This window comes from Pterocles gutturalis, unplaced genomic scaffold (genome assembly GCF_000699245.1).
Source record: "Pterocles gutturalis isolate BGI_N339 unplaced genomic scaffold, ASM69924v1 scaffold4488, whole genome shotgun sequence".
NCBI lineage: Eukaryota > Metazoa > Chordata > Aves > Pterocliformes > Pteroclidae > Pterocles > Pterocles gutturalis.
Genome location: NW_010122779.1, coordinates 44,974 through 58,866, shown reverse-complemented (window position 1 = coordinate 58,866; position 13,893 = coordinate 44,974). Strand labels below are relative to the sequence as shown.

Below are 13,893 nucleotides of genomic sequence, written 5' to 3'. Positions count from 1 at the left end.
CCCCAATTTTTGCTTTTTGTAGTTTTTTAGGACTACAGACTATGAAATTCAGAAGCAGTAAAATAGAAAAGGTTAGGCAGATGGCATCAAATTTATGTCTGGGATAAGAGAGTTGAAGTGAATAAAGTTGCACATTTGGCAGATCACCTTTGCTTTTGGCAACGTCTCATGTCCCATCAATTATACATCATTAGCAATTTCCTATTTTCAGTTCTTCTAGCCTGAGATAAAGTATTCTGCTAAACAGTATCCTGGAAAAGAGATTGGCAGAAAGAGTCTGAAGCTGACAGATATTAGCAGAAATGCAGTATCTCTTGTCTATAATGATTTTGTCTGTGCTAAAGAGCTGGGTGAGGGAAGAGAGCCCTGAGATAAATGCGTTTGCCACATGATGACAGAAGAGGCAGAGAACCAGTCTGTCCCTACAGGATACCTTCATACTCCAATATTCCACTTTTTTAAAAGTTAATTTTCAGTAAATGTTACTTAGTCGTCCTCACTAGTCTAAATGTTGGCTGCCTATAGATAGACAGTTCAGTGAAGTGTATGCTTGTTTCCTAGATGATGTAAAGAACATGTTTGTGACCCTTTTTTTTTTTTTAATTTCCTTGATTTACAACAAATCACTCTTCGCGCTGATACAAAATGTAACTTCCACATGCCGACGTTTAACTGAGAAGTTGGTTTCCTTGTTTAGTGAGCTGTTGGGGTGTCAGTGTGTCTGATGACTTGTCCATTGAATATTTCTTCCTCCTTTTCCATTTCAATTTTACCAAATTGCTATATTATGTGTTAGACAATCAGATCTTCAGGGAAGGGCCCAGTCTAACGTGGTTTTGATTGTTGGCGAAGGTCTTGAATGAGGCAGTGAGCTCAGCTGGATGGGGGAAGTTTGCTTTACCCGCATGCACGCTTACAAGTGAGAGATTATGGCATTCACTTCATTGTCTGCTGAAGTGTAATGTGGAAGTTCACTACAAAAGACAGATTATTTTCTCCCTTGGAGAATTTCAGAGATGTAGTCTTGATTTTTGATGTTGGATGCATTGCTTCTCTCCGGAGTTAGCCAGTGAAGACTTGAAATGCTGACAGATCCTACTGAGGTTGTGGAATTCTACCAGAGCAGCGTTAAGATCCAAAAATCATTTCCACTGTATGCAGTTTACTCTAGTGGAAGTATTTCCTGGGTTTAAGCTTCTGAGAACAGAAGGAGGTCCAGTGCCTCCTTGAAAACATAGCAGTGATGAAAGTTGAAAGGTGAATAATGATTTTGTTGTTTCAGGCTCTTTGCGTTTCTCTAGAAACATCTTGTGAAAGAGGAAATCTTTACCAAAGAGATGCACACATCTTTTTGCATTGTTTTCTTGAGCTGCGTTTCTCAGACATAAGTGTCTCTCGGCACTTGCACAAAAAAGGTGTAAATTACATTTCACACTTCTGCTTAGGAATTGAGAACCATGTAGCCTGCCTGTACTGTTGGTTAAAGAAGCATTAGAAAACAGGAGTCTGGACTGTCAGGTGTTAGTCCAGACTGGCACTGATGGATGATACGGCTCAGAGTAAATTATCTTGCCTCCACACCTTGAATCTTCAATCTAAAATATAAATACTTCACCTCAACGTATGGTTTTGAAACATAGTTAAAGCTTGTAAGGCATAATGTATCTTTGGAATAAAAGTAGCATGTATTTTCCAGTAAATAATCCACAACCCTTCAGAAGTACCAGCATGTGAAAATAATTCCTTGGATAATAAGTAGCCATCTTCATACAGTGTGCACAAAGGCAGGGAAAGTGTCTGGGTAGCAGGGAGAATGTATTAGCAGTTTATATACAGATATTTTTAAAAAATAAAGTACTTAGTGTCATTTTGGGGAGGATAGGTATTGATTCTTTAAATGCTCTAAGTAGAGATGCGTGAGCAATAGAGATGAGTCTTACAGTGGTACATTGGTTATATGGGTAACTAGTAATTAAGAACTTCTGCCATTTAATTTTTTTGATCCTGCTTTTCATTTTAGGTTTAGAATGCTACAGAAACTAATTTACCAGCAAGTTGTGTGTGGTTTGGTTTTTGTTTTTTTTTTCCATTTTGGTTCCAGATGTTCACTGAAAGGATACACTGCCTCAGTGTACACAGCCAGTGTCCTCCTTCAGTTGATCCTTGCATACAACCTTCCTAGTTTTTCTGTCTGTGTAACTTAACTAGTGATGTACTGGTATTGCTGCATCGTAATTCAGAGGGTTTGGGGAAATAAAAATGAGTAGCAATAACACTGCTGTTGCAATCTGAAATAGTTATTGAATTCTGAGTGGTGATTTCAATATACAGAGCTGTAGTGTACTTCAGAGAAAAGGCCCTTTCTGGCACAAATAGTCTGATTGAAGCCTTTCAGTGAGTGGTGGCATGCTGAACAGACCAAACGTAATTGAAGTGAATTTCATAGGCAAGAATAGGTACCAAGTTGTCCCTTTGGGGATATTTTCAGAGGACAGCAAACTTCTACTCTTTTAAACGGTTGTTAATTCCCGAAGGAAGATGAGGAGAACATGTGTCTTGAGATGGGGATGTTTTTAAATATGAAGCTTTCGAATAGAGTGTTCCTGAGTAACACACTGACTTCAAACCTGCAAAGGTAGAGGATGGGTTCGAGTGGGGATGTCAATATATAGAAAGTCTGAGCTATGAGACTTGGCAGAGTATTTTGTACATATAGGATTGCAGGAAAAAAGGAAACTTGGAGAAGGTAAAGAAGGAAAGGCATGAGACAATATTTTTAGAGAGGTGTTGGGGAAGTAAACAGGATTTTTTAATGAAGCAATTCAAGTTGTCAATAAGGCAGAAAGAGAAGGTAGGAGAGGAGAGAGGATAAGCATCAGCTAACTCTGCCAACAGACCAAGATAGTTAGGTAACCATGGAAAGTTTGGGCATCAAGGAGCCTGTTGCTCTTTTTTTTGCACTAGAACTGTCAGTGTGTTTGCTTTGAAGTTTAAATGTATATATATTTAGGCAACATCCATAGCTAGCTGACACATAAACGTTTCCTTTCAGTATAAAACTCTGGTTTGTATCAGAGTAAAGAGAAAATTCCCAGATCCTTCTTGGTCAAAACTCCTGGTTCACTTCTTTTAATGGGACTTTGTAAATGTAGAGAAACTACTGTGTAGTGCAGTACAAAATCAGTCCCTCTTGAAAGCCTGTTGGAAAAACCGTGATGTCTTTTGATATTTAGCAAGTTTATCTGTTGTTTTGAATTTACCTATTTTCTATGCATTTTAGTTTAGCCATATTCCTGAGCAGACTGCTTTTCTTCTAAATGACACTGGTATTTTGGCCATCTTAAGGTCATGCTGTTGAAATAAATGTAATAAGGAATACAGATTTTGGAGTCCCCTGAGCAAAACAGTTTTGATCAATTTCTCCACAATCTAGTGCTGGAGGAAAAAGTGCACAAAGTAGTGAAGTATAAATAACAAAACACAACTTTTAAATGTTTTGGTCATTGAAAGCTGACCCTAACTGTTATAAAGTAGGTTCTGTAATTTTAGCCATTTGATGCTGTAGTTAAGAACCTAAATATAAATGACCTGTTCTTCAGAGGTGCTCAGGAGCAAAGGTGGGTATAACACAGTCACAGGATTTGATTAGGGGGGTGATGTGCTCTGATCAGCAGGAGAAAGAAGATTATTTTCCCAGACCTATTCTGTGTGGTCTGGAGTGAAGCAAGGTGAGCATCAGGATAGCAGGAAGGGAGGTGTGGATCTGTCTTGGTGTTGATAGGAAGTTGAAGTGTGCTTCAGCAGCTTAGAAATAATGTAATTCTGAGCCTATATTTCTCTGCTTCAGAACACACTAATACTTTGGGGTGTGAGCGTTTGAAGCTGGGCATGTAAAGTGTATGTGTGGATTCTTAGACTTAATGATTTTACTAGTCTCCCTGTAATTTGTTTAAAAATATAATTCTGTAGATGCATATACAGTGATATGGTTTACATTTATCTTACGTATTTATATAATATCTGTATGTTTAAAAATAATATATCCTGAGTAATGATCATCCTTCTCTTTTTGGACATTCTTCCCCCCTGTCAGGGGAAGTTTTGGACATAACTTCCCCCTGTCAAGGGAAGTTACAGTATGAATGATGACTTATAGTAAAGAAAAAGTGAGTGAGCTGGCTAGCTGCGAATGTTAAAGAAGCAAGTTTGGGTTGAGGCTGTTGGAGGTTATTGTTCCAACCTGAAGGGACATAATAGCTGTGCAAACAAATGGCATTAGTACAAGTCCTTGGTAAGTGCCTAGGATAAGAACTATGTTCAATAGTCGTGCATCCGCAGTGGAGGAGGATAATGCTGAGGACCTGCTAAGGACAGACTCTTCCTTTGGTGGTTCCTTGGTAGTGCTCCACTCTTCCTTCAGCTGGGGCATTGGCTGCCCTAGGCTGAGCAGCGCTCAGAAACATTCCTGGATAGAAAAAAAAGTACTCTGTTGTAGGTTAAAATCTTACTGGTCAGAGCTGTAGTTTTTGATTTACTGCTCAGTTAAAAGGCCCCAGTGAGATCTTTCATCTGTAGTGGCCAGTACCTCCACAGTTCGGTGTCAGTGGCATCAGTGTGCCGCGTTGGATGGGGGAGGCTCAGCTGTGACCCAGCGGTGTGCTGGAGGCACATGACTGCTGTCAGGCTGGGTGACAGGTCATCAGTGGCAAGAGAAAGGGGCTAATTAGTGGTCTGGAGCTAATGCCTTTTTAGCCTCTTTTCCTAGTAGATCCACATTTGTAGTAAATATTTTATTTTGCAGGAGACAGAGGCCAAGAGATTGTTACTCAGAAAGTAAGCTGGGATGATAAAAAGCTATGACCTGTGTTCTTGCAGTGAAGTGCTTATATTCTGTTTGTCTGTAAAGGGTCATAATTTCTTATTGTAGATGAAATAGTTACATCTGTGCTCATAGCTGGTTTTGACTCTTAAGCACATGCATTCCCAGCAGAATGGCGATTACAAAACAAAAGCGATGTGGTTGCACAGGGAATCCGCAATAACTAGGTCAGGCAGTAGCTTCCGCAAGCCATGTTATCATTGGTTGCTGTTAAATTTTTTGCCATGAAAATAGCATTGGAAATAGCATGGCATTCACAAGAGTTGAGGCTAAGAGGTCCAAGGTAAGCAATGTACTACACAAGCTCTGTAATGTTTTCTCAGTTCATTGAAAAGCTTAACTTCCACATTGTGCTCCTATATTTTTCTAATTTTTCCTTTAAAAGAAAAAATGTTCACTTTTTTTTTTTTTAGTTCCTCCGGGAGTGATACAAAATGGAGCTCGAGTTCTGAGTAGAGGAATATTTCCTGGAGCCAGGCCATTGCCAATCAACCCTATAGGAAGCATGGCTGTTGCAGTAAGGTAAGAGTGGCTCATTGTGGGATCTTTATGAAATAAATCAGTATTTTGCAGAGGATGTAAAAGTATATGTAAGCTCTGGTCAACAGATAACTTCGCTGCTTGCTAATGCTTCAGAGGTTCTAAATGATGTAAAACTCTGTCACCTAAAATTCTTGGATTACCGTTCTTCACGAGATAGTCATGGCATATCTGTCTGTTGCACACTGGGCTGCAAAAAGTAGTTTTATTTTCACTAGCAAATTGCAGGCAGTTTAGGGTGAGAACGTCCTACGGTGACCTGTTTTAGTGCAAATGCTCTTTCCTGTTCCTCCCTCCCTTTTCCTAAAGACCTTTTCCTGGATTAAATACCAGTGAGAAGAATATCAATAATATTAAAGCAAATTCTGGAAGATATCTAAACATATAGCTATCTTTTTGTTATTAACCTAGGTCTTTGTGAGGCAATTGCTTTCACTACAGTTTCTATTTCAAGGTTATAGCAAAACATTCAAGGGTAAAATGTTGTTTGAAGATATTCAACTTTTTCAGACAGCAGGGCAGTAAGAGACATCTAGTGATGGCAATAAGAACTGTGGTTTGGTAGTGTGCTTTACAAAGCAGTGATAGTTTATTGGTGGAAGAACAGTTTGCCTCAGGTGTAGCTCCATTTTAAATCAGTCACAACAGAGATTAATTTGGTCAAGTGTGCTGCTAGTGCCCTTCTCTTTCAGAATTCTCAGCATCTGCAAAAGCTATTTCAGCTCAGGCGGTTGGGTGTTCTGGGTGGGGTTTCATAATTAGTGCTGACCCTGCTTTGCTGGGCTGTTGCAGTTATACCCTCTGATCTCAGTAAATGGCTGCAAGGCAGTGAATTAAAGTATCTTGATAGCTACTTATTCTATTATTATTTACTTGGGATTTTTTTCCCATCTGCTCTTCATTTTTTTTATCACTTTTCAGAATCAGTGTCTAGTCCTTTGGGTGCAGTATTTCCATCCAATAAATGGAAAGAGAGAGAACCTATGACATTCATATGCTCTTGATGCTTAAAATGCATAGAAGAGAAGACACTAATTGGAATAAAATCCATAGTTTTTGATGGGTGACTGTTTCAGCTGTTTTTCACATTGCTATGCTGAAGGGATGCAACCCTGAGGGTCATCCTCCAGAAGTCTGCAGAGTTCCTCTCCATCTCGCTTTACCACAGTATGGCCTTGCTGGCAGTGGAGGTCAGCTATCTTCAGCAGCTTTGCCGCTGGCTTTGGCCAGGACTTGTATTCTGCTCCAGTGGGGACTGCAGAGCTGTGGAACTACTGGATCATTAATTATATATAATTTTTATGAAGTGTCCAAGGTAAATGGAGGACATTGTGGTCTGAATATTCTCTCTTCGGTTTATATGCATTTCCTGCTTAGACCCTGTTTCATAATCAGGGTTGACTCAAGGAGGAGATAGAATTGTTTTTCCTTCCAGGCCACTTGAATTGCTATGCTGTAAGGCTGTATATAGTTAAATTTTCTGCTTTTTCTGAGGACTACTACTCATGTTTTTTTTCCCAGCAGGTAAAACAGGGTCTTTACAAGCTACCTGCTAATGTAGATTTGGGAAATTGAGGATTTGACCCCTCCTTTGCTTATGTTCTTTTTGCTCTGTCTCAGAGAAAAGCATTTATAATTAGTTAATGCAGAGACTTCTAATTCCTTTTGTTCTCTTCTCCAGCCTTAGGCAGTATTAGAAATAGCTTGCTATGAATATATTCCTGGTCTGCATGATGTCTGCTCTTATTTAAGGGCTCCTGCAGTATCCCCTCTTCTAATTCTTGAAAAGGGGGTGAAGGCAGGGTGTTAACAGGCTTTGAAATCTTTTGAGAAGTTAGGGTCTCTCTGCAATAGTGCAAGTTCAGCAAGCAGTTTTGTCTCGTTTCTCTCAGGAATAATAAGATTCATAATTTCTTTATGAGGAAGGTCAGTCTGGATGCATGATGCCTCTTAGAACATTATCGGGTCCTCTCAAAGCTGGATACTTCTGTTATCAGTTACTGTAAAAATGACACCCTGTTTCTTGGTGTTTATCCCTCTCCTCAGATACACACAGCTAAAGAGGACATCATGTCCAGCTTTCATGGCATCTCATTAAAATAGCTTCTGCTTATCATGTGTAGCAGGAGGGATTTACCACAGCACCTCTGCAGCCGCCTTCTGTTACAGGTTAAGAGTAGGAGTACTGCTCACACGGAACTGTCATTCCTGCATAGAGGGCAATGCTCCAGTCAGGCTGGAGGGATGCGTTTGGACCTGTTCAGGTGCGGGAGGGTTGATTGCCCCTTCCGGCTTTCACCAGGAGGGAGGTCTGCTGGGCAGACACAGGAGGCGGTGCAGTCTCCTGTTACAGTTGTCTGCAAAAGTTATGTGCTTTTGCCTATGTATTGAGAAGCCAGACAACTTCTTTCCAAGAAACTTTTACTCAAACGTATATTGTATATTTTCTTAAGAGTTCCTTTGGTGCTCGAAAGGCCTATAAAGGTGGTTTTCATCATTCACATAGGGGGCCTCTAGTGTTTTCTTGGTAGTGGATCCATGCATAATAAATTCAACCTCTTAACTGGTTTTCCTTAGATTCTGTATGTAGGAGATCTCCTGTAAGGTGCTGGTCATCTTTTGGCACTTCCTTGCTGTCTAAGCTGTTTGTTTTGTTTTGTGTTTATTTCCCCAATGTCTTAATGATCTTTGGTTTTGTTGTCCCCCAAACTGCGTGCAAGTAGCTTACAGTATGTTGTCCTGTTGTGCAGACTGCCATTGGGGTCAAATCAGTTTGGTCTTGGGTTAAATTTGCAGTTGTAATTAGGTAGAGTGTTTTGACTAATCTGTTGTTCAGAAGGAGGCCAAAACTATACCATTGGACTAAGACACTGAAATCTGTGATTTCTGATGTGTTCGCTCCCGTCAGTTGGAAAGTGTACTGTGCTATTCTTCTTTAACAGTGTGAGTGAATATATTAGTGTATATTTCGTTCCTGCACAAGGTATAGATGTGTTGCTGTTCCCTTGTAATTACATGTAATTATTTTTATGTATAAAATAAAGTACAATAGAATTAAGTAGTTTGTATTTAAAAAAACCCTACTGAAACGTATTTAACAAACACAACAAATACACCACTTTCCTTGAATAAAGAAAAGCAATTGGGGAGAGCATCATTATGTTGTAGTGCATTTGGCTTAAATTGAACAAATAGGCCTTTCGTTCCAAACTAATCTACAAATGGAATAGGCTACCCACGCTATTTTTACTTTGAAAATCATCCTCTGGTGTTAACATAATTGGATGTGTTTTGACAGTAGCTTTATATTTACTTTATTCACACCACTTTCAGCTTGTTTACCATCCATATTTTCCATGTTGTGGCTGACAAGTCTAAGACCCACCCGAAGACAGCAGGGGAAAATAACGCTTCAAAGCTGCACAGCGTGTAGCGTGTCTCTAACATGAGATCCATCATATATATTTTTGGCAGACCATATTCCCATGTTTCCTGAGAAAATCTAAAAGCAAATGCAGTGATAGTCTGAATATGTAGAAAAGCAAATACTGACTTGCTTGCTTTCATTGAATAGCTTTGTAAAGCCAGTAGTGCCTTACATGCAGCAAGGAGTTGGTTGTACTTTGAAAGTGAGTTCTTGCTCTTACTATGTACATCCATTGGAAAATACCTTTTAAATGTTCACTTAGGAGGACTTCTGTGTCCACTTTAGTAGACATAGTCTCTATCAAAGTGGCCAGTGCATTTGCCAACTTGCATCTTGGCAAGGTGCAAGAAGCTCTGTCATGCATGATCACCTTCCACATGAGTAAGGTGTTAGCAGTTACATCAACCCTTTGGAAGAACACAAGCTTGGAAGCTGATATAATATTAGAGCTGTTTCAACTACAATTTTTGGTACGTTCAGCAGACAGCCTCTACCATGATGTTTGTAAATTTCTGTTGTCAGCCATAGTGCATGAGTGGTTTGTGTCTATGTCCACAGCCTGCCGCAGCACAGTAAACCTACTGAGCCTAAGCCTCATCTGCCTGATGTGGCAGTTCTCCTTTCTCACCAAACATTTGTACCATCTCAAGAAATTTCACAGTTATTTGTAAATTGCAAATACAAGCTTCCCAGGGAATTTCCCTAAGTAAAAAAAATTTCCATTCAAGTTTCCGAGACAAAATGCTCCCTTTTCCTAGGGAAAGCAAGTGAGTCTGCACTGGCAGAGCTACTGCTCTTCCTTTTTTTTTTTTCTTTTTTTTTTCCTTTTTTTTTTAATAGGAAAAAAAATAACAACAATGAAAAATAAAGAAAAACCCAATAAATAAAACAAAACATCCCAAAGTGTTACACTATCAAACCTACCTATTTACTTCATCATGAGTAGATTTTTAAATATCTGTTGTTCTTCTGCTATTAATGCCACAGTTCCTTGTGCAGCTCCTATCATTGGCGTGTGACAAGAATGGGATTTGTGCCTAATTTTATTTGAAGATGAAAGATTGCTGATTTTGATTATTTTCACTTGAAATTTATACAGCAATTACTAGATTACTCCTCAGGCCTAGCTTTCATTATGGTGAGTTTATTTCTCATGCTGGCTTTATTTTTGCTTATTTTTTCCTCCCTTGAAGCAGCCATTCAAACAGTGATTAAATAAGCCAAACATAAGTAATGTGTGCAGAATAGATGCCAAAGCATAAGTAAAATTATATACTTCCATTATCTGTGAATGATTATTTTTGCTTAGGTAAAGGAACTAGTAGGTGCTTCCTTTTATAAATTCTTAATTCTATATTCTTAATATTCTTGCTTGTTACTAGCATGATCAGCTTAACAAACCCCTAATCATCCTTGTTGCTTTGCATTCCCCTTCCCACCTGTAACAGGCAGGATGAGTTATCCCTGGGAGCTGAAGGAATCCTTTAGTAACTAAAGGACAGAAATACTGGCTGACTAGATTATTCTTTTTTTGCAAAATGCAGGGAGCTGCATTTGTCTTAACTTCAGATCTGCTGTTGATACTGACAAAGGGCTCCTTTTGGCTGGCAGTTCATGACTTGCATTTACTGTGGTCCTTTGCATACAGTTATGCTGTGAAGTACATTTTTAAGAGCTTCTATCAAGAGTGTGACCAACTTCTTGTTGTTGACTTTTAACTCAATAACCCCTAATAGAATCTCATCAAACGGCAAGTGTGCACCACTTATTTTCATGCACTTTCTCATCCTTCTGTCTGCTGGTATGTAGTGGTTTTAAGTAACAGTTCAACTACCTGTAGCTAAAAGTTCTGACTGTCCTGAATTTCCCTTTGAAATTATGCTAGCTGTACAGTTAAAAAGAGTGTTTGGTTTTGTTTTTTTTTTTTGCAAACCTGGAATCTGTCAAAATCCACAAACCCAGCTTACCTGTACTGCTTTCTTCATATCGTTTAACTGGGTGTTTCCAGTTACATACCAAAGCTGTCACCTGTGGGTATACAATATCTGTCATGCAGAAGGATCAGAGATAGATAAGGTGATATTTAAACTCCACATAGGTTTGCTTTGTTCATCAAAGGAATATACCTGTCTCTGGTGTGGAAAACAGTAAGTATTTTTCAGCAAAACTTTTTGCCATTTTGCAAAGAGAATGCGATTACCTATCTTTTTTTGAAGCTAGTAGAGAAATTTAAGGAAGATATATCTGTCCTTGGTAAAATGACTGAGACTTTAATCTCCTGAGGAAGACCCCTTTGAAAGGCAGAGTCACTAACACTGTTTAAAGTACATTATTTCCTTACTGACCTGAGATCCAGCTGCTGTGAATCTCATCTGGCTCCTGATGTCAGTAGTAGCAGAACTCCTATCTATTAACAATTGGAACAGAGTTGGACTTTCAAAAGTCCAAACTTACCTCTGCAGTGCTTGCGCTAAAGCCAAATTGAAATATCTTAAGAAGAATCTATGCATGGTACTTTTATCTGTATAACTGTGGTTAAGATCCCTCAAGCAAATAAAATTGTCCATGTCAGTAGGATGAAAAACTCTAGAGACGGTCCCAGGGACTTCCCTGAAAGGGCAAGCCACATGTGAAAATACATCCGTTTCTGGAAATTATGAAATAAAGTTCTGAACAAAACAATGGGGAAAAAATAAGTTATTACTTGAAATAAATTTCCCCTCACTGTTACAGTAGGCAAAGAATTCTTAAGTACCTTTTCTTCTTCTCTGTAATTTAAGAATAATGCAAACATCAGAGCAAGCGCTTGTTTTAAAAATCCATTATTGTTTCAATAACAAAGCCAGAGTTACAACCAGAACAGTGAGCAAAAATAGCTTCAGCTGGCCAAAATTTGTCCCCTGAAACTTAGGAAAGTTTTGTCCACTGATAATCTAGACAGAAATAAGTACATCCCAGATACATTTCTTAGTGAGTATGTGACTGTATAAGAGCAATATAAAGCTTTAGAATGTCTCAGAAGCACATACAGAATATGAATAGTTTAGATACTTGTTTATTCAACTCTTATTCATTGAATTGATATGCAACTAATATCAATTATATGTCATTCTTAATATCTTATGTTTGAGCAATTGCATATCAAGATAAAAATGTGATTACTTTACTTCAGGGTACATGACTTTTGATCTTGTGAATGTCCTAAAACACTCTGCCTGTATAACTTTTTCATTTCTGCAAATATCCTTTGCTAAATCTCTCCTTGACGTGCTTTCTCTTATTTTTTTATTTCCCCAAGCAGAACTGGTTGGAAATCTTTCAAAATGTAAGTGAAAACCAAAGATTTTTTTGAGATGCAAATACTGTCCATTTCCTTGCCAGTTCCACCATCAATGCCTTTCTTCTGAAGTGTACCAGTATTTCCTTTCCTCCCATATTTTTTAAGTGATTTCTTTTTTGCACCTTTCTGTGGACTTCTGTTTTTCTTTGTCATCATCCCTATTTGCAGTCACTCCCTGTGGAATGCAAACCCCATAGTAGTACACCTTCCCCCGGGACATCTATAATCCCTGGCCCTTTCATTCTATTTTTAGCCTTTTTTGAAAGAATAAGGATCTGGACTAAGTCCCATGGGCAGAGCTTTTGAATCCAAATTATAGCCCCTTTATGTAAAAGCAAACACTAGAGACTCAAGAGCAGGTCTTTTTGGCCCATGGTTGCTCTGTTTTGTGGAACTGTAGCCTTCTGTTAATTGTTAATCTCTCAGTACAAAATAACAAATAAGTATAGATCTAATAACATGAAAATGGGCATCTTGATTTAAATCCTGTCTGTTAGAAGCCTTGTTCACTAATAACCTAGTCAGTAGGAATCCCATTGGAGTTCCCACCTATTCTGTCCTGTGTGTGTTTCCTTGGAGCAAGAAATTATTGCTATTTTTTAATGGAAAATTGGTAGCATGTGATTTTTATTGAGCCACATTGCTCTAACTATTAGCTGCCTAATAAAATCATGTAACTTTAATTTTATGCTAATTTATGATAATTTTAACATCTTTAAATGTAAATTTACCCTAAAAATGAAGAATCTCACTTAAAATGCGTCACATGCTTCCTTGTAATGACTGATCTTAAGGAGTTGGTTATAAATTCACCTTACAACTAGTTTAGTATGGATAATTTCTTCTTTTAAGTATTTGGCATCCTCTAATGACAACCCCTGCAGTGGCAAACCATCACGGAGTAAATGCAGCTGGCTTGCTGCACAATCATGAATGACATTGCATTTAGTTATTAATAATTGAAGCTTTGTGTATTCCTTCTGGTTTCTGTATATAATTTATGGATCATAAAGCTACTCAAAAATCTAGAGGAAAATAATTTTGTTGAGCAAAAGAGGTTTGCAAGAGGCGTTCTTTGCTAATAACTGGGCCTTCTATTATATACATTTCTTTGTAAATAAGAATATTTTGAATGACTGATTAATTTTCTACCTTCTAGCATTGTCCTGTCACCAGTCCACAAAAGCCTGTTTCTTATTTCAGCAAGCTGTACAGACAAGAGCATATAGATGAATAGGAACTGTGGAATTATATACCACTCTTATATTTTCCACCTTTCAGAAGCCTTACCTTTCAGAGATGGATAATACTTTGCTGTTTCTTCTATAAAGAAACCAGGTGTGGGGTCCATTTCCTGAAACCTAAAGCATTTTCACATTTTTTAAGTAGAAGAGTAGTAATACTCTGGACTTGCCACTCTGCCATTCCTCTTAAGAAATAATCTATGTTCATTGTTGCGCATTTAATAAAAGGTTTTAATCTAACACTGCTATGACTGTGCAAAAGCACTGTAGTGATAGCATGAAGATGGCAAGAGTAAATTTTAAAGCAGTTTATCATGTGATAGTTTAAACAGTCTTGCTTTGTTGTTTGTTTTTTGTTTTTTGTTTTTTTTTTTTTAACTGATAGAGGGGTCCAAGGCTGCTGCACTTGGGGGTGGCAATGATGATGCCTTTACTCAGTGATGAGCACCCTCCTCTCCTTTTT

The 13,893-nt window shown here is 38.3% G+C and overlaps 1 protein-coding gene across 1 annotated transcript in view; it reads left to right on the top strand.

The window, feature by feature from the left end:
• LOC104464790 (forkhead box protein N3-like) overlaps positions 1 to 13,893 on the top strand; it is a 70,866-nt gene that overhangs the window by 55,512 nt on the left and 1,461 nt on the right. Inside the window, exons 6-7 of the mRNA XM_010077621.1 lie at positions 5,293 to 5,401; positions 12,148 to 12,171. Coding sequence (XP_010075923.1) covers positions 5,293 to 5,401; positions 12,148 to 12,171 — 133 coding nt within the window. The remainder of the gene's footprint in view (positions 1 to 5,292; positions 5,402 to 12,147; positions 12,172 to 13,893) is intronic.